At 36.5% G+C, this 18,213-nt stretch overlaps 2 protein-coding genes across 16 annotated transcripts in view; one reads left to right on the top strand and one right to left on the bottom strand.

Moving 5' to 3' along the window:
- The window catches only part of TASOR (transcription activation suppressor), a 48,143-nt gene extending 41,569 nt beyond the window's left edge, over positions 1-6,574 (top strand). For 3 of the 5 annotated variants that reach the window (XM_041764273.1, XM_041764271.1, XM_041764269.1), the window contains exons 19-24: positions 1,589-1,711; positions 2,439-2,598; positions 3,049-3,157; positions 4,454-4,632; positions 4,807-4,971; positions 5,854-6,574. In XM_041764273.1, the coding sequence (XP_041620207.1) occupies positions 1,589-1,711; positions 2,439-2,598; positions 3,049-3,157; positions 4,454-4,632; positions 4,807-4,971; positions 5,854-6,380 (1,263 nt within the window). In that variant the 3' untranslated portion in view covers positions 6,381-6,574. Of the gene's footprint in view, positions 1-1,588; positions 1,712-2,438; positions 2,599-3,048; positions 3,158-4,453; positions 4,633-4,806; positions 4,972-5,576 lie in introns of all 5 variants that reach the window. The other 2 variants (XM_041764274.1, XM_041764272.1) reach the window with 1 other exon arrangement.
- Positions 6,575-7,702: 1,128 nt separating this feature from the next.
- CCDC66 (coiled-coil domain containing 66) overlaps positions 7,703-18,213 on the bottom strand; it is a 43,952-nt gene continuing 33,441 nt past the window's right edge. For 10 of the 11 annotated variants that reach the window (XM_041764278.1, XM_041764275.1, XM_041764280.1 and 7 more), the window contains 7 exons: positions 17,720-17,864; positions 16,496-16,582; positions 10,958-11,436; positions 10,394-10,431; positions 9,313-9,539; positions 9,034-9,158; positions 7,703-7,861 (listed from right to left, as the gene is read on the bottom strand). In XM_041764278.1, the coding sequence (XP_041620212.1) occupies positions 7,775-7,861; positions 9,034-9,158; positions 9,313-9,539; positions 10,394-10,431; positions 10,958-11,436; positions 16,496-16,582; positions 17,720-17,864 (1,188 nt within the window). In that variant the 3' untranslated portion in view covers positions 7,703-7,774. The remainder of the gene's footprint in view (positions 7,862-9,033; positions 9,159-9,312; positions 9,540-10,393; positions 10,432-10,957; positions 11,437-16,495; positions 16,583-17,719; positions 17,865-18,213) is intronic. The other variant, XM_041764277.1, reaches the window with a different exon arrangement.

Genomic DNA, 18,213 nt, shown 5'->3' with positions numbered 1-18,213 from the left:
TAGCGTGTTTCAGATAGTGTGCCCATGAGAACAAGAGGAACATGGAAATGAAGGAGGAAGTGATTTTTGGGGAAGATGAAACCAGACTTACTAGGAGTTTCTTAGTTGCATTTTTGCCCTGTATCATTAAATGTAGAGCTTCTTAACTTTTCCCACTCTCAGCAACATATTCAAGCATATTTGTAGGGGCAATAGCTGTGTGTTGGGGGCTCTAGATGAGAGGATAGAGTGGATACAGTTCCTCGGTGTGCTCATTATCCCACCTACCCCACCACATTTTTAAAACTAATTGTATCACACAGGAAATGCATTGATTTATGAATGGTGCATTTAATTCATTCTAGCATAGAGCAAGTCCAATTTTTGTTACGTAGAAGAAAAGGGTACCATGTATTTTACAAATCTGATAGGAGACCTGAACTTTAACTCTTTTAATCAATATCCATTGGAAAATATACAGCAAAAATGTTTAGAGTAAAAATACTGTGAATAAAATTTTAAGCTTCTTAAATATTTCCAGAGTCCAACAGATTTATTATTATAGGAGTAAAGTGGTCTTTTCTAAAAGGAAGTTGCAGTTAAAGTTTTTTATTGTAAAAAGGACCAAAAATTACAAGCTGGTCAGACAGTAATTTACCTTCTCATTACCTGTCTTTAAGCTGTTCTGAGATTTGCCCAGAAGCTTTAGAGGTTAGAGCAAAATCTAATAATGAAGATGCTGCTTTAGTTGAGGACTACACAGAAACATCCTCTTTGGGGTATTGCTTATAGACCGTTCTTGACAGAGCAGCAGACTGGTTGTGAGGCACGCTAGGTTTAGACTTAATGGCTGTCTAACCAGCCTTGCCAACCTCGAGAAAATTAATCTGCTCCTGTATCTGAAGGAATGTGACCTCTAGGACCCTGTAGTTTACTTCAGACTTCAGGATTCCACCAGCAAGCAAAGAGCAAAGGAAACTTCTGCGTGTACTACCACCATGTGTCCTTTGAAAGGTAGTACCATGTCACCAACATGGAGGGGAAGGTATTAGATGGGAGGGTCTGTTTTGTTTGAAGGTGTGAACTTGACAGGCATGGCTAAATAGAATGTGAATGCCATGGTACATGCTGAAGCTCTGTATGTAGGACTTTAGGACCATTAAATGAGCTCAAGTAGTCAGAAAAGTGCTCTGTAATGGAAGGAGTAGTTTACCAGCAACCTTGCTGCAAATAACCATTGAAAGGAGAGGAAAATGAGATGAGGGAGTGGTTACTGATTGGGTTCTGGGTTGCCCAGAATAAATAATGGAACTGGGTTAAGAAGCTGGGCTAATCCCAGCTATTATTGTTACAATTTTGTTACCCGTCACTGGCATTTACTTGGCTCTGATTGCATAGCATCCTAACATTGTGACTGTGGCCACTTAAGCTCTGAGCTATAGATTTTTCTACAAGAGTGGGCCTGATCTCTCAGGTTCAGAGTATAAGGCCCTCATTACTCAGTGACTGTACTCAGCGACTACTTATTATTTTAATACTGCATTTCTGGTGTTAAGTAGATATTTGCAAAAAAGCTTTTTAATGTTGATTTAGTTTTTCTCTTTAACAGGAATATCTTATCAAATTAGGCAATACAGAATGTCATCCAGAACAGTTTTTGGAAAGAAGATCAAAATTAGATAAACTATTGATTATTATTCAGAATGAAGACATTGCAGGTTTCATTCACAAGGTAGACTATTAAGTCAAATTCACTATTATTTTGGTTATAAAAGCTCCCTTATTTTCAAATCTTACGGTCTTTGAGGCTAAAACTGTTTGTTTTTAAAATAGAAGATCCAAAAGATAAAACTTCAAGGTTGGGAGATGTAGGACTTGAGACCTAAATGATCCATCTGTGAATCAGCTTGTGATCGAGTTTGTACTTCTGCAAAATTTTAAACTACAGCATGTCACAGACCCTCCCTGTCACTTATCAAGACAAATAATATTCTTTGAATGTCAATAGGTCTGTTGACTCTCTTTATATTGTTGTCATCTTCATTTGTATGTCCCAAGTAAAACCTGTTTGTACCCCCTCTTTGCCAGATCATTTCCCCTTTGTGTTGCATTTGGAGGTACCCCATCCAGTCTTAGGAGCCTGTCTCAAGTCCTGCAGCCCTTTGAAGGCTTTCCTGACTGCATGGGCTCTTGCCCTATAATTCTGACTGCACTCTAGAAGGCTAGACAGGATGGCCTTTATCATTCTTTTTCTAGGGTCTGTTGTGGGTGCCATTTTCTCAGAGTGTTCTGTACATGGTATGTACCCAGTACAGAAATGTTGGTTTATATATTTGGACATGTTGGGAATAATTATTTTTGTATTTGTTAGCCTTTACTTACAGGTTTATTTCACACCTGAGTTTTAACCATTTCATTCTCTTATCCTTAATTCTGTTTTTGTTTTGGGATTTAAACAGGTACCTGGCTTGGTGACTTTAAAGAAGCTCTCTTGCGTTAGTTTTGCTGGTGTTGATAGTCTGGATGATGTTAAAAATCATACGTATAATGAATTATTTGTATCTGGAGGTTTTATTGTGTCTGATGAATCCATTCTAAATCCAGAACTTATCACAATTGGTAAGATTTATGCATTCTTTGGAGCATGAACAACTTCTATCCTTTCTAGGTTTTTCTCATTAATAACTCATGCTTTCTAAATGTATTGTCCAGTGTGCCAATCAGAATAACTAGTACGTTTCTATCATTTTATTGCCTCAAATTCTGAGTCTCTCTTAGTCTTTGCATATAATTTCCTCTAAATCTGGTGTAAAGCAGGTCTCTGCACCTACTGCATTTGGATCCCTTCTGCTTTGTTACTGTTATCAGCATGGGTTTTTTGTTTTTTAATGCATATGTTTTTAAATCTAAGAGGATATATAGATGTCTGTCTCCCTTGTGGGGGGGTGGAACAAGGAAAATACTATATAGGAATGTAGATGTTTCTATATGGTAGCAACAAACATGTCTTCCATAATTCAGTTGAGTGACTTTTATTAAATTTAAAATGAACTTCATTATCTCTAACAGAGAACCTTAAAAATTTTTTGACATTCCTTGAAGAGCTCAGTACTCCTGAAGGAAAATGGCAATGGAAAGTCCACTGTAAATTTCAGAAAAAACTAAAGGAATTAGGCAGGTAAGATTTGAAAAAGAACTATAAAATGGTTGTTGATGTTAACATTGTGTTCACAAAATTTCTCTATTTTTGTTTATAGATTATAAATGCTGCTCAGTTTTCACATATGTGTTTAGCCAGCAATAAGGGGGAATATAGTTATTCTAGCCTGTTTGGAAATAGTATTCTTATTTAGGTAGAAGTTTGCTAACGTTGAAGTTCTAGTTATGTGTATAGGTAAAATTGGTTTAATCTTTGCCACTTGAGCATTTAGAATAATAATCAAAATGGAATAGTCTTTTTTTTTTTTTTTAATCAAATTATATATGCCAACTAGATCAGACTCTCTCCCAGTTGAGGACTGCCTTAAGCTGCTCATCTAATAACACACATACTGAGACATGAATTCCAAGATAATGATGGGATTTGTGATTAGGACATTGATTTATGTAGTTGATTTCTAAAATGCCTACTGGTCATTGGAGTACTAGTCCACTTGAGAGGCTCCACAAATGATCTAACATGAATTTTGGATACTGTATCCTACTACTAGAGTCCATATAGTGTACTTACATTTAAGGTTCTGAGAGACTCTCTAGTTAAAATTGTTTTCTATTTTGTACAACCAGCATTTTTTTAAACTTAGACAGGAAGACATTTTTTTCTTCTGATACTGTAATACCTTCTAATTCTATGGTACACAGGGAAATTCAGGCTTAAATAATTGAAAAGTATTTAACTTTTTGTATTTAGTTTTTTAAAACTTGCTTTATCTTCAAATTATGTGAAAACAGGCATTGGAAAAACCTTTACCTTTGTATAGGGCTTGTTTACAGGGAACGGTAAACAGATAATAATGAGGCCCAAAAGTATTACTTTGGTGCTAATTTCTACCACTTGTTGCCTTGTGCTTGGAGGTGTAGAAGCAGCTTTGAGCCATGGTTTTTTTTTGTTTTTTTTTTTTTTGCAGGAAAGATTTTTTTTTGTCCTTCTATGACCTTTATTCAAGTTCTAAATTAGTAAAGCTAAAGGAGGAAATGTTATTTAGTAAGTAAAGTGACTGAGATTTTAGTCTAAGTTCAATAACTGGCTCTCAGGCTTTGCACCCATAGAAATCCCCTGGACTTACGTGGGTTGCACAATATTCCTACTCCCCTCTCTCTTTGGAAGCACCCTGTGCATCAGGCAGGAACTAATAAGCAGTGCAGTTATCATTGGTTGCCTCAATTGAGAAATTACGGTTTTAATTTGAAGCAAAAACATCCATACCAAATTTTAGAAATGCAGACCTAAATATTGAACTACTTACTTTCACAGGTTGAATGCTAAAGCTCTAAGTCTGTTGACACTTCTGAATGTCTATCAGAAGAAACACCTGGTTGAAATTTTGTCATACCACAATTGTGATTCGCAAACTCGAAATGCTCCAGAATTGGATTGCCTTATCAGACTTCAGGCTCAGAACATACAGCAACGACACATAGTCTTTCTAACAGGTAAAGAGCCTCTTAAGCTTTCTATTATGAATATAGGAATGTGCATGGAATGGTTTTGTTGGCCTGTGGTGGGTGTTAAGCACTTTTCATGGGGGCCGGGGGTAGGCATCGTTGTCTGTGTAAGTTTTCTCAGGTCTTGACTTGAATCTTTTTTTTTTTTTTTTTTCCATTTAGAAAAGAATATCAAGATGCTTTCCAGTTATACAGATAATGGAATAGTGGTTGCAACTACTGAAGACTTCATGCAAAACTTTAAAAATCTTGTGGGCTATCACAACTCAATCACAGAAGAAAACCTTCCACTGCTTGGTGCTAATGAGAATCTTGAGTCACAGTCAGGTAACTTTTCAGTAGTTTTCCTTTTCTTTAAGGCAGACAGAAAAAGAGGAACGATTTTGGTTCGTTTTCATAGAACGAAATGCCTGTTCTGAAACTACTCCCCCCTCCGTGTAAATAGCTTCAGGGGAAGTGTTTCAAGGCACTTATCGTTCTTACGCTTAGCGTACACAAAATCTGCTCATTTATTATACTGTAGTCAATACAAGCTGTTAAGTATGCTGCATACTACAGAGTAGGCATTTTTTCTTTGAGGGTATATAAACTTTATTGGCTGCTGTTGTCAGCAAGGGGGTCCTATTTTTTAAAAGGACGACACCAGATAATGGGGATTTAGCACTGGGCTACGAAATCTCCCCAGACGTATAAAGCAATTTAGGTACAAGGTAGTAGGGATGTATCCATAGCTTTAGTGTTTTGTGTGGCGGCCTCTGCTTTGGTTCCAGGATTTAGGTTAAATGAAAGATGTAGTTTGTTTTTGATGAAAAGCAGAGATGATCAAACATTTGCTAGAACTAACCAGTTTAGTCATAATCCAATGAAGCTAGATGTCAAAATTTTTATTTTTTATTTGTCTTGTCAAATACTGAATTACCGTATAACTTTAGATGCTGTTTTGACATTAACCCCTTTGGAGCTGGGAGTTGGGATTTCCCAACATTAAACGTGAACACATTTCGCAGAAGCTTTTAGCATCGGATTATCTGGACATTCACACCTAGTGTGAGTGTTGTGACTAAGTGAACTTGTGGCTGAAGACCAAGCTTTAAGGGATTGTGGACTTGCAGACCCTGACGCATTATATTGTGTGAGTAGTGTATAATTTTAAAACTTAAACAAATTGTGTATTTCAATAGAGGAGGACTTTTTGTTTTTTAAATGTAGCTCTTTTAGAAAACGATGAAAAGGATGAAGAGGATATGTCTCTGGATTCAGGGGATGAAATCTCACAAATAGAAGTATGCAGCAATTTTCATTCAGAAATATTGGCGAAAGAGACCAAAGGATCACGTGGAACAGATCAAAATAAGAATATTCAAATTGAGTTGCAATCATCTCTTGACGTGCAAAACAGTTTATTAGAAGATAAGACTTATCAAATTGATTCTGAAGAGAGAGCTTCTGTTGCTATAGTATGCTCTGAAGGAGAGAACAGCAGTGCAACTGAACAAGATTCATATAGCAACTTTCAGGTTTATCACAGTCAATTAAATATGTCCCATCAGTTTAGTCATTTTAATGTTCTCACTCATCAGACGTTTTTGGGGACACCATATGCCCTTTCATCAAGTCAGCCTCAAGAAAGTGAAAATTACTTTTTATCTGCTTATACTCAAAGCTTGGATAGAGATAAACCTCCATTAAGTTGGGGGAAAAGTGATTCTTCCAGGCCGTTTTCAAAAGAGAAATAGTCACTTTTTTTTTTTTGAAATAGGTTGTTACTGGACTGTTTCTTATAAGTGAATTAACAATTTATATTTCACTCTCTAAACAAAAGGTTTCTTGTCCTTCCTCAAATGTTTTTTTTTCCTCTTATTTAAATCATGATGGCCTGTAACAGTTGAAGCATCTGCAAATTGAAATAAATATATATATTTTTAACATATATTGTACTTGAATTATCTCATGTTGGCACTTTTAAGTTTTACATTTATATGTCACCTGTACTTGGGCTTCAAATTGAAGCCTGTTTTATATATAAAATGAGATATTTGCAAAAGGATAATAAACAGTGGCTTTTCTTTTTCCCCCCCTCTGTCAGATGATACCAACTACTTTTGCTGAAATGACGTACCAATCAACTGTTGTATTTATTTTAAGCGTTTGTATAGTTTTTTATACAGGTATAAGCCAGTGATGTCAATAGATACTTAAGAGGATTTATCCTCTAGATTTATCTCTTAATAAATCCTCAAGATTTATCTAACAATGAATGCAGGTTCATTTAGATGATAAACTATGTACATAAGACTTAGGACTTAATACCAGGCAGCATTATTTTTTATCTTTAGGCTTAGCCGTGTAAAAATTGCCTGCTGCTAAAATTTTGGGTAAACCTTTCCTTTTATTTGAGGTATTTTGATCATTATGATTTTCAGTGCTTAATTAGTGTGTGGTCTTTAACTTAACCAAATTCATATTTCCAAAAGATAGACGACTTCTGTTTATTAAAGGCATTGAACTTTGCTATAGATTTTTAAATTCGTAGTCCTAGAAAAAAGTATATTTTTGAGGTGGTAAACACTTAAGTGCTTTACTAAAAATAACGTTTAAAATTCAGATACTGGTTTTAAAATTGATCCCCATATACTTTATCTGTTGCTAATAACTGCCTGCATTACAAATGCAAACTTGTTTTTGAAGAGTCTTAAAAAAAGAAATCTTGAGCTATTTTAGTTAATGTTAGGATGTGTTAAGTCAGACCTTCCTTTGGCCCCTCAGAGAACTTGGAAGAGTTCTAACCTCTTAAATCTTTTTATAGACTATACCTAAGTGGTACTTCAATAATAAGCTATGTAAGTGTAGAAGAACATTGTCTGTGAACAGGTCAGAAACCTGTCTTAAGGTAAGTAGAAAGTGCTTAAATGCCTAGATTGTGATAGAGCAGAAAAAAATGGTTTTTTAAACTAAGCTTTACAAAAATGTGTTTTATTGTAAAAATATATATATACACACACAGCGTTGTACTATATAATGTACAAGTTTTAAATAAGCATTTTTAAAATATAGGTTATCTGGAAAATACAGTTATGCAATGAACACATAATTTAGAAGCAACAAATGTGAAGAATTTGATTTTCTACATTTAAAACGAAGAATTAAAATTCTCTTCTTGATTTGCAGCTAAAGGCATGAGATTAGTTTCCAACTCCCTTTGCTTCTGGAGAAGGCCCTGAAATTACATTGATATGTTAGTAAGGTGTGCAGCAGACCTGCAAATTATTCCTATTTTACATTTCAGCCCCGCTAAATCCAAGAATTATATTTACTTTGAAAACCTGTAATAACTTACATCAGATTTTCTCACTTGGATATTGTGTAGCTATCACATATGTTTTTAGCATAAAAACCAATAGGGATGACTTTTCCAAGTCTCCACAACTATGGGGCTGAAATCCACCACCACCACACCCCAGGCTCTTAAAATGGTAATTAGACACACTGAAGGAGTCTCCCTTAACACATCCAGTGTTTATCTTGACTGCACTAACCTTTAGTGGCTTAGACAAGGCCCTGCTGAAATAAGATGTGGCTACTACACATGGTGGGTCACTATATATATATATATATATTCCTGCCTCTTGACCTCACAACTTTTACCTCTATTAAGTGCCTTGTCACTTTAAAAGAAAATTTTAAAATATTTACTGCTTGTTACATAACCTATATGTAATCAAAGCTAGCATTTAAAGAACTAAAGGATACTTTGTTGTCATTTTTTAGCTCTATGCCAACGAATTGGGTAACAGTTTTGAAATGCAAGAGGCAAATGTAAATAAATGACCGGACATGGAAAAGGACACTCCAAAAGTGGTAGCTTAGTTTTTCCTAAGATCAGGGATAGGTATTTAAAAGCCAGTTGATAAAGGTTATAGCCTTAAATATTGAATGTGTTACCAGATTTTATTTTTGCCTGAGCAAGATAATGAGAAGTGACAATAACTGATCTGGGAGGAAGACCTGTAGTCGGATGGGTATTTTTCTTTGGGATTCTGTTCTGAACACTGCCAACACATTCAATTTAAAAAAAAAGTGAACTGCATCACTAAGAATTTATTAAAGCATAATTGTATATTTTCTGCCGTTCATTTTAGGGCCTTATGATAATGTTTTACTTTTCAAATGTATGGTTTTTTTTTTCCACTTAATAAAACTGTCTTAATATTTGAACTGTCTCATGGTTTCATACTGGAATATTTAAGATGGCAATGTGAATCAAACTCCTGTTTTATTTCAATATTAATATACAAGGGAATTTTTAAACATCATGTAACCCAGTAGTCCTGCTAATATCTGCTGTATATGGCTGATGGACAGCTAAGGTTATTCACACTTAAAGCCTACCTGTCTCAGTTCTGATAGTCCCTTAAGGATTGCTTGCTGTCGATCCCTGTTTTTCACCAAGTTAGGATTGAGAAGTGGGTCCCTGACATCAGATTCAAATAGCTGCCATTGTTCTTGGTCACAGTCTGAAGACAGATGAAAGTGGTAAGTATTAGGATTCATTAAGAAAGTACCAATACCAAGCAAAATTTAAGTTAATATTCAATTAAAAATTTAGTAACGGACCCCAGAAGAGAGATTCTACCCCTCCTAGCTACTGTTTGGGGGGAGGGTGCTTACCATGTGGATTCTGGTACTGAAGATCCTGGGTTAAAGGCCTGGACAGTGGTGCATCTGGATCAAGATGATAAATCTCATTGGTTCGGACATAGGGGATAAAATGGGATGGTTCAGAAGCTCCAGCTGATGTTTCTGTCTGACTGTCTCCTAAGATCAGATTCTCTCTGTTTTTTAGTGTCTGAGTTTGTTGTGTTCTGTTTTTCACCAGTTCCAGTGGTGACTGAGACCTGTTTTTTTTTTTTCCCCAAAAAAGCACAATTAACTACTAAGAAGCTTTAAGCACATCTACTCTTTAATCACATTTCAATTTATTCTACATGTAGCATTTTTAAGAATACTAGGTATAGAAGTGAGTTCTATGACAGTTTTCCTAAAATGACAACAGAATAGGATGAATTTTTACTTGGCAAGGATATATGCAGTACAGAGGAAAAATGAAGATCAACACTAGCTGGGCTGATTTAAGCCTAAATAATGTACTTACCAAGTGAACCAAACTTCTTTGTAGAGCCACATTGCAACACAACTCTAAACCACCTGGTTCATGCACAAAGGCATGGAATAAAATTTCTCATCCCTACTAGTCATTTTTTCATAACTTCCTTGATCCAAGTAGAATGTCTGTTCTACTACTGACATAAGTAGAAAGTCCAAACTATTTTAACGGGAAGAAGGAAGGAGCAGAGAATTGTCCCAAGCAGACTAAGCACAGAGCCTGACATGGGGATCAATCCCATGACCCCGACCGAGATCATGACATGAGGTGAAACCAAGAGTCACTTTATTGAGCCACCCAGTCACCCCAAGTCAACACTATCTTGGCTAAGTCTGCAGACAATACCTCCCCTACACTGCTACCTAGATGCTTAGGCCCAGTCCTAACTGGGTCTTCAAATTGTAGATAAATGCTAGCCACACTTCCCTTAAACTTCTGTATCTCACCTCAAAGTCCCTACAGTTTACTGTAACTGACTTCATGTATATACATGCTTTGATCTTACCTATGGTCTGAGCAAAGATTTTGTACTTTTTTACCACACAGCACTAAGTAGCTATGCAATCAATCCAATCCATAACATACCTTTCCTTGCTGAAAGAATCACTTTTCAGAGGTTCCTCCTAAAAGGCAGATAAATGCAGAGAGAAGTAATAGTACTGCCGTATGTCCCCACAAATATTTAAGAACTTTTTGAAATAAAGAGATTGTTATTTTTTTCAGTCCCAGGGAACCAATGCAGTAATTCCTGACCTTGTAAAATTATCCTGTCTATATGAAATACAAATGAGTTTTTAATGGCTATTTGAATAATGAAACCCTGTAGAGATTAATGGTATTAAGTGTCAAGTCTTGCTGTAAGGACCCAATAGTAAATACTTTTGGCTTTGTGGGCCACGTGGTGGTCTCTTGGAACTACTCTAAGCAGACACAGACAATTCATAAAAGGATGAGCCTGGATGTGTTCCTATAAAACTTGATTTACAAAAGCAACAGCATGATGGATTTGCCCATGACAAATGCCTGGTACAAATGAAAGCAAATTTCTTAAATTCTTGCTTAGATCCAGAACAGTCTTGTCAAAATAAGCATGTGGGGAACTATTTTCATCTAGAAACATCAATACATACTTTAAGACAGAAGAGTTACCTTTCTGATTAGATGCCACCTGAACCTTGCCTCAGCTTCTTGAGATGAAGGAAGAACTGGTGAAGTCCCTCTATTATTTTGAGAGAGATGTCCAGGATTATTTCTTTCTACCAAATTAAGCAGTTCCATCTGCCTTCTTACTTTTTTTTCTTCTCTCTGCTTTTGAAGCTGTTTAGGGTACTTTTCTGATGCCGGAATATACCTTTTGAGTGGCTTATTTATATTCCAATCAGGCCTTTGAGGACACTTCTTCATATGTTTTTTCTCTGTCCTTGCAAACTCATACTGATCATTATACCAACTGTTTTCTTTTTCTAAGTTGGCTGCTTTATCCTGATTGATTAGTTCCTGTTTGTCTTTCTTAAACTGATCATTAAATTCTGCAGGAATCTCAGGAGATGAGCAATTTAGAATTTCCCTCTCTATTATTGATCCACAGCATGATTCTGCAATGGTGAACATTCCTGTATTTAAGTCATCTAAAGAAAAATTTTCAGAGGATTAAATTTCAATTGTTGTAAAACACAAAATTTATTATTTTATCTATTTTTTTTCAAAAGCATTTACATAGTTTTTGGTTTTCAAAACAGGTTGTTTCTATGAGTTTGACTAAGTACCTTATCAGTGGAATCATACGTTGTCTTTTTAGGACAGGCTTGTTTTCCTATTAGGATAATGTCCTCGAAGTTCGTTCATGTATTTGTATAGCTTGTGTCCTAATTCCTCCCTTTTTGAGGCTGAGTGAGTAATATACCACTGAAGGTGTATACCACAGTTTGTTTATCCATTCATCTGTAGGGACATTTGGATCGATTCCACCTTTTAGTTATTGTGACTAATACTGCTATGAACATGAGTATCACCCTAAAGCATCAGAATACATCCTTTTTGAGTGAACATGGAACATTCTCCAGAATAGATCGCATACTGGGTCACAATGGCCTTCAACAAATACAAAAAGACGGAGATCATACCATGCATATTTTCAGACCACAATGCTACAACCCTGAAGTCAACCACAAAAAATTTGGAAAGACCACAAATGCATAGAGATGAAAGAATATCCTACTGAAGAATGAGGTTAATCAGGAAACTCTTAAGAAATTTAAAAAATGCATGGACGCAAATCAAAATGAAAACATGACAGTCCAAAACCCCTGGGATATAGCAAGGTGGTCCTAAAAGGGAAGTATACTGCAATAAAGGCATACCTCAAGAAGCAAGAAAAGTCTTAAATACACAACCTAACCTTACACCTAAAGGAGCTAGAAAAGGAACAGCAATGTCTAAGCCAGCAGAAGAAAGGAAATAAAGATTACAGCAGAAATAAATGGTACAGAAACAAAAATACCAATAGAACAGATTAATGACATGTTTCTTTGAAAGAATTAATACAATTGATAAATCCCTAACCAGCTTTATCAAAATGGAGAAAGGACTCAAATAAAAGAGGGGAGATCACAACCAACACCACAGAAATACAATTATAAGAGATTATTAAGTTTGGTTTTTTTTCTTTAAGATTTTATTTATTCGTAAGAGAGAGAGGCAGAGACATAGGCAGAGGGAGAAGCAGGCTCCATGCAGGAAGTCCTGTGTGGGACTCAATCCCAGGACCCCAGAATCACAATCTGAACCAAAGGCAGACGCTCAAACACTGAGCCACTCAGGTGCCCTAGTTAAGAGACTATTATGAAATCTTATATGCCAACAAAATGGGCAATCTGGAAGAAATGGATAAATTCTTAGAAACTTACAAACTACCAAAACTGAAACAGGAAGAAAAAAATTTTAACAGACCCACAACCAGCAAAGAAACTGAATCAGTAATAAAAAATCAGGTCCCAACAAACAATAAAAACAGAAATGGAGGGATGCCTGGGTGGCTCAGCGGTTAAGTGTCTGCCTTCAGCTCAGGGCATGATACTGAAGTCCCGGGATCAAGTCCCACATCAGGCTCCCTGTATGAAGCCTGCTTCTCCCTCGGCCTGTGTCTCTGCCTGTGTTTCTCATGAATAAATAAATAAAATCTTAAAAAACAAACAAAAGAAGATCCCCACTAATAAAGAATTATAGGCCAATATCCCTGATGAATGAACATGGATGTGAAAATTCTCAACAAGATACTAGCAAATCAAATCCAACAGGACACTAAAAGAATTATTCACCACAATCAAGTGGGATTTATTCATGGGCTGAAAGGATATTTTGATATTTGCAAGTCAACATAATACACCACAGTAATAAAAGAAAGGATAAGAACCATATGATCCTCTAAATAGATGCAGAAAAAGCATTTGAGGGATCCCTGGGTGGCGCAGCGGTTTGGCGCCTGCCTTTGGCCCAGGGCGCGATCCTGGAGACCCGGGATCGAATCCCACATCAGGCTCCCGGTGCATGGAGCCTGCTTCTCCCTCCGCCTGTGTCTCTGCCTCTCTTTCTCTCTGTGACTATCATAAATAAATAAAAAATTAAAAAAAAAAAAAAAAAGAAAAAGCATTTGACAAAATACAGCATCCATTCTTAATAAAAACCCTCAACAAAGTAGAGATAAATGGAACATTCCTCAACATCATAAAGGCCATAAACTAAACTCAGAGCTACTATCATCCTCAATGGGGAAAAAACGGAGAGCTTTCCTTTACAGTTAGGAACAAGAGGGGGACATCCACTCATCACTGCTATTTAACATAGTACTAGAAGTCCTAGCCTCAGTAATCAGACAACAAAAAAATAAAAGACATCCAAATTGGCAAGGAAGAAGTCAAACTTTCTCTATTACAGATGACATGATACTCTATATAGAAAACCACCCCATAAAAGAAAACCAAAAAGACTCCACACCAAACTGCTAGAAATGATAAATTCAGTAAAGTTACAGGATGAAAAAAATCAATATATAGAAATCAGCTGCATTTCTATACAACAGTAATGAAGCATCATAAAGAGAAACGAAGGACTGAATCCCATTTATAATTGCACCAAACAGCTTAAGATACCTAAGAATAAACCTAACCAAAGAGGTAAAAGATCTGTACTCTGAAAATTATAAAACACTGAGAAAAGAAATTAGAGACAACACAAAGAAATGTAAAAACATGCCACGCTCATGGACTGAGAGACAAATACTATTACAATGTATTACCCAAAGCAATCCATACATTTAATGCAATCTTGATCGAAATACCACTAGCATTTTTCACAGAACTAGAACAATCCTAAAATTCGTATGGAACCACAAAAGACACCAAATAGCCAAAACAATCTTGAAAAAAAAGCAAAGCAAAGTTGGAGGCATCACAATTCTGGACTTCAAGCTATATCACAAAGTTGTAGTAATCAAGATAGTATGGTACTGGCACAAAAACAGACACACAGATCAGTGGAACAGAGAACTCAGAAATGGTCACACAACTATATGGTCAACTAATCTATTCAACAAATGGCGTTGGGAAAACTGGACAGCAACATACAAAAGAATGAACTAGACCACTTTTTTATACCATCCACAGAAATAAATTCAAAATGAATGAAAGACGTAAATGTGAGACAAGAAACCATTAAAATCCTAGAGGAAAACACAGGCAGAAACCTCTTTGACCTCAGCCGTAGCAACTTCGTATTAGACACGTCTCTAGAAACGGCAAGGGAAACAAAAGCGAAAATGAACTAATGGGACTTCATCAAAATAAAAAGCTTCTGCACAGTAAAGGAAATGATCAACAAAACTACAAGACAACCTAAAGGATGGGAGAAGATCTGTGCAAATGACAGATCTGAAAAAGGGTCAGTATCCAAACTCTATAAAGGACATAACGAATTCAACACCCAAAAAATAAGTCCTCCAGTTAAGAAATGAGCAGAAGACAACATTTTTCTAAAGAAGACATACAGATTGGCTAATAGACACATGAAAAGATGCTCAACATCACTCATTATCAGGGAAATACAAATCAAAATCATGATGAGGTATCATCTCACACTTGTCAGAATGGCTAAAATTAACAGCACAGGAAACAACAGATGTTGTCAAAGGATGTGGAGAAAGGGGAAACCTCTTACACTGTTGCTGGGAATGCAAACTGATGTAATCACTCTGGAAACCAGTATGGGGGTTCCTCAAAAAGGTAAAAGTAAAACTGTTCTCCAACCCAGCAGTTGCACTACTAGATATTTACCAAAGGACACAAAAATACTGATTCAAGGGGCACACGAACGATGATGTTTACAGCAGCATTATCAACAATAGCTAAAATATGGTAAGAGCCCAAATGTCCATGGACTGACAGACGAATGGATAAAGAGACGGAATATCACTCAGCCATCAAAAAGAATGAAATCTTGCTATTTGCAACAATATGGGTGGAACTAGAAGGTATTATGCTAAGTGAAGTAGGTCAGTCAGAAAAGACAAATACCATGTGATTTCATTCTTCTGCGCAATTTAAAAAACAAAACACATGAAGATAGGGAAAGGGGGAAAAAAGAATGGGAAGCAAACCCTAAGGGACTCTTAACTAGAGAGAACAAATTGATGGGTGATGGAGGGAAGTGGGCGGGGGGGGGGGGGGCGGGGGGCTAAATGGGTATTGGTATTAACAGGCACTTGTGTATGCACTGGGTATTTTACTAAGTGATGAGTCACTATATTCTATCTACACCTGAAACATTTTCACCACATATGTTAATAAAAATTTAAATAAAAACTTGACAGGCAGGGATCCCTGGGTGGCTCAATGGTTTACCACCTGCCTTGGGCCCAGGGCATGATCCTGGAGTTCCGGGATCGAGTCCCATATCAGGCTCCCTGCATGGAGCCTGCTTCTCCCTCTGCTTGTGTCTCTGCCTCTCTCTCCCGCCGTGTCTCTTGTGAATAAATAAATAAAATCTTAAAAAACAAAACAAAACAAAAAAAAACCTTGAGGGACACCTAAGGGGCTCAGTGGATGAGCAGCTACCTTTGGCTGAGGTCATGATCTAGGGTCCTGGGATTGAGTCCTGCACCAAGCTCCCTGCAGGGAGCCTGCTTCTCCCTCTACCTTTGTCTCTGCCTCTCTATGTGTCTCTAATGAATAAATTAATCTTAAAAAAAAAAAATAAAGAAAAAACACTGCACTGTATCCTTTAAAAGGGTTAATTTTATGCTATGTGAATTATACCTCAATAAAGCTGTTACAGAGAAATTAAAACCCATGACATTCCTTTATTTTCTAATTCTTATTGAAAACTTTGAATTCCTTTCATTTTTTAAGACTTTATTTATTTACATATTTGACAGAGAGAAAGAGAGCGCATGCACACAAGCAGGGGGAGTGGCAGAGGCAGGCTCCCCGCTAAGCAGGGAGCCTGATGCAGGGTTCAATCCCAGGATTCTGGGATCATGACCTGAGCCTGAAGGCAGACTCTCAAACAAATGAGCCACCCAGACATGCCAACTCCTTTCATTTTTAATCAGGAGCTCAATTCTAAATTGAGCTTAATTCTAACTGTGACATTAATTTTAAGTAAATTTTAAACCAAATCACAAGTTTTAAATACCTGTTTGTACAGCAGTATCCTTTTTGGGAGAGGTTGTAGAATTAATACATGTATTCATTTTACCACTGACATCATCCAAGCCATATCCTAAATTTGAAAGGTTGTTAGTAGATGTAGCATACTCCACTTTTATCATCAACTGACAAGAGAAATATATTACCCAAATAATGACAGTTCAGGAAGATTAACAGAAAATATGTGTAGCAGCAACCTAATATGCACAAGACTTTTGGTGCAATCAGTATGTGTGAACAGTGCAATGAAAATGTAAAAGGACTATCCCAAAGTTTCTTACAAAAAGTGACCTGCATTTTTCTCCCTTATCGAATATAGAGAGATCACTACATAGATTTCACCAAAAAAATTGGGTAAAAAAGTATACATTTTACCTACTATGAGCAAAACATCAGGAAATCTACGTAAAATGATATGGAAAACAAAGGCAGAAAAAAATTATTAAATTTCCTTGCTACTTACAGCCCACTGACCAGTCCCTGAAACAGGCAGTGACATTCCTCTAGGAACTCAACTGCCTGGATGCTGACACTTTGCTAAAGGCAAACGGCAATCTTAGCCCCCAGAATCCTGTAAGTCTACTTGATACATGTTGACAATCATCCCCCAAGCATATAACCCACCAATATACATTTGAAGGGTCCCTAATAAAATGAAGGTTTTATTAGACAGTAATAAATGACCTTTTCCTAGCCCCCACAAGGCCCTGGAAACCTTGCCTCCAAAATTCCTTAGAGACTTACATTCTCTCTAACCTCCTCCCAACCTGAAAGTATATAATGGGTTAAAAAGAAAAAGAAAGAAAAAAGAAAGTATATAATGGGTCACTACCTCATGACCACAGTGCAGCTCTTTCTGCCCATGGGTCCCCTCTCCATGCTTTAATAAAACCACCTTTTTGCACCAAAGACATCTCAAGAATTCTTTCTTGGCTGTCAGCTTCAAACCCTAACATCTTTCCTATATCATAAAAGATTATTGGAAAGTGTAACATTATTTAGTTCTGCTCTTAAGGCAATCTCCCAAATAAAATAAGCAATATAAAGTTACATTAGTTCAAGGTCTGAAATTCCTTAAAAAAATGTTAATAAATGTATTAAAAGTATTTAAAATAGGCAGTTAAAGTCATCTTCAAAAGATATTATAAGTGAAATTCTAAAAAAAAAAAAGAAAAAAGAAAAAAAAAAGAAATTCTAGCAAAGTGCTTACCACCAAGATTTTTAATCAATCCAGACGTATCATGTCCCTTCTGAGCCAATTCTCGTATTCTCTGTTCTTGTTTCAGTCTCTGTGCTAGCTCCTGTGCTCTCTGCATTGTCTGGAACAATTCATTTGTCTTGAGAGTCATGATTTCCTATTAATATTGAAGTATACAAAATTATTAAACATTGTTATCATGAACAAAAAAAATTTTTTTTAAAGATTTTATTTATTTATTCATGAGAGACACAGAGAGAGAGGCAGAGACTTAGGGAAAAGCAGGCTCCTCACAGGGAGCCCGATGCTGGACTTGATCCCAGGACCCAGGATCACGCCCTGAGCCAAAGGCAGACACTCAACCGCTGAGCCACCCAGGCTACTTAACTATTCTGAGCAGACAGGCTCCTCCTAGGGGCCAGGTACTATTCAAGATACTGGAAAACAACACAGCAAAGTTTCTCCCTTTTGTAACTTACACTTTAGTATCATTTTCTCCAGCTATA

This window comes from Vulpes lagopus, chromosome 7 (genome assembly GCF_018345385.1).
Source record: "Vulpes lagopus strain Blue_001 chromosome 7, ASM1834538v1, whole genome shotgun sequence".
In the NCBI taxonomy this organism is placed as follows: Eukaryota; Metazoa; Chordata; class Mammalia; order Carnivora; family Canidae; genus Vulpes; species Vulpes lagopus.
The sequence above is the reverse complement of the archived record's forward strand: the minus strand, read 5'-3'. Positions and strand labels throughout refer to the sequence as shown.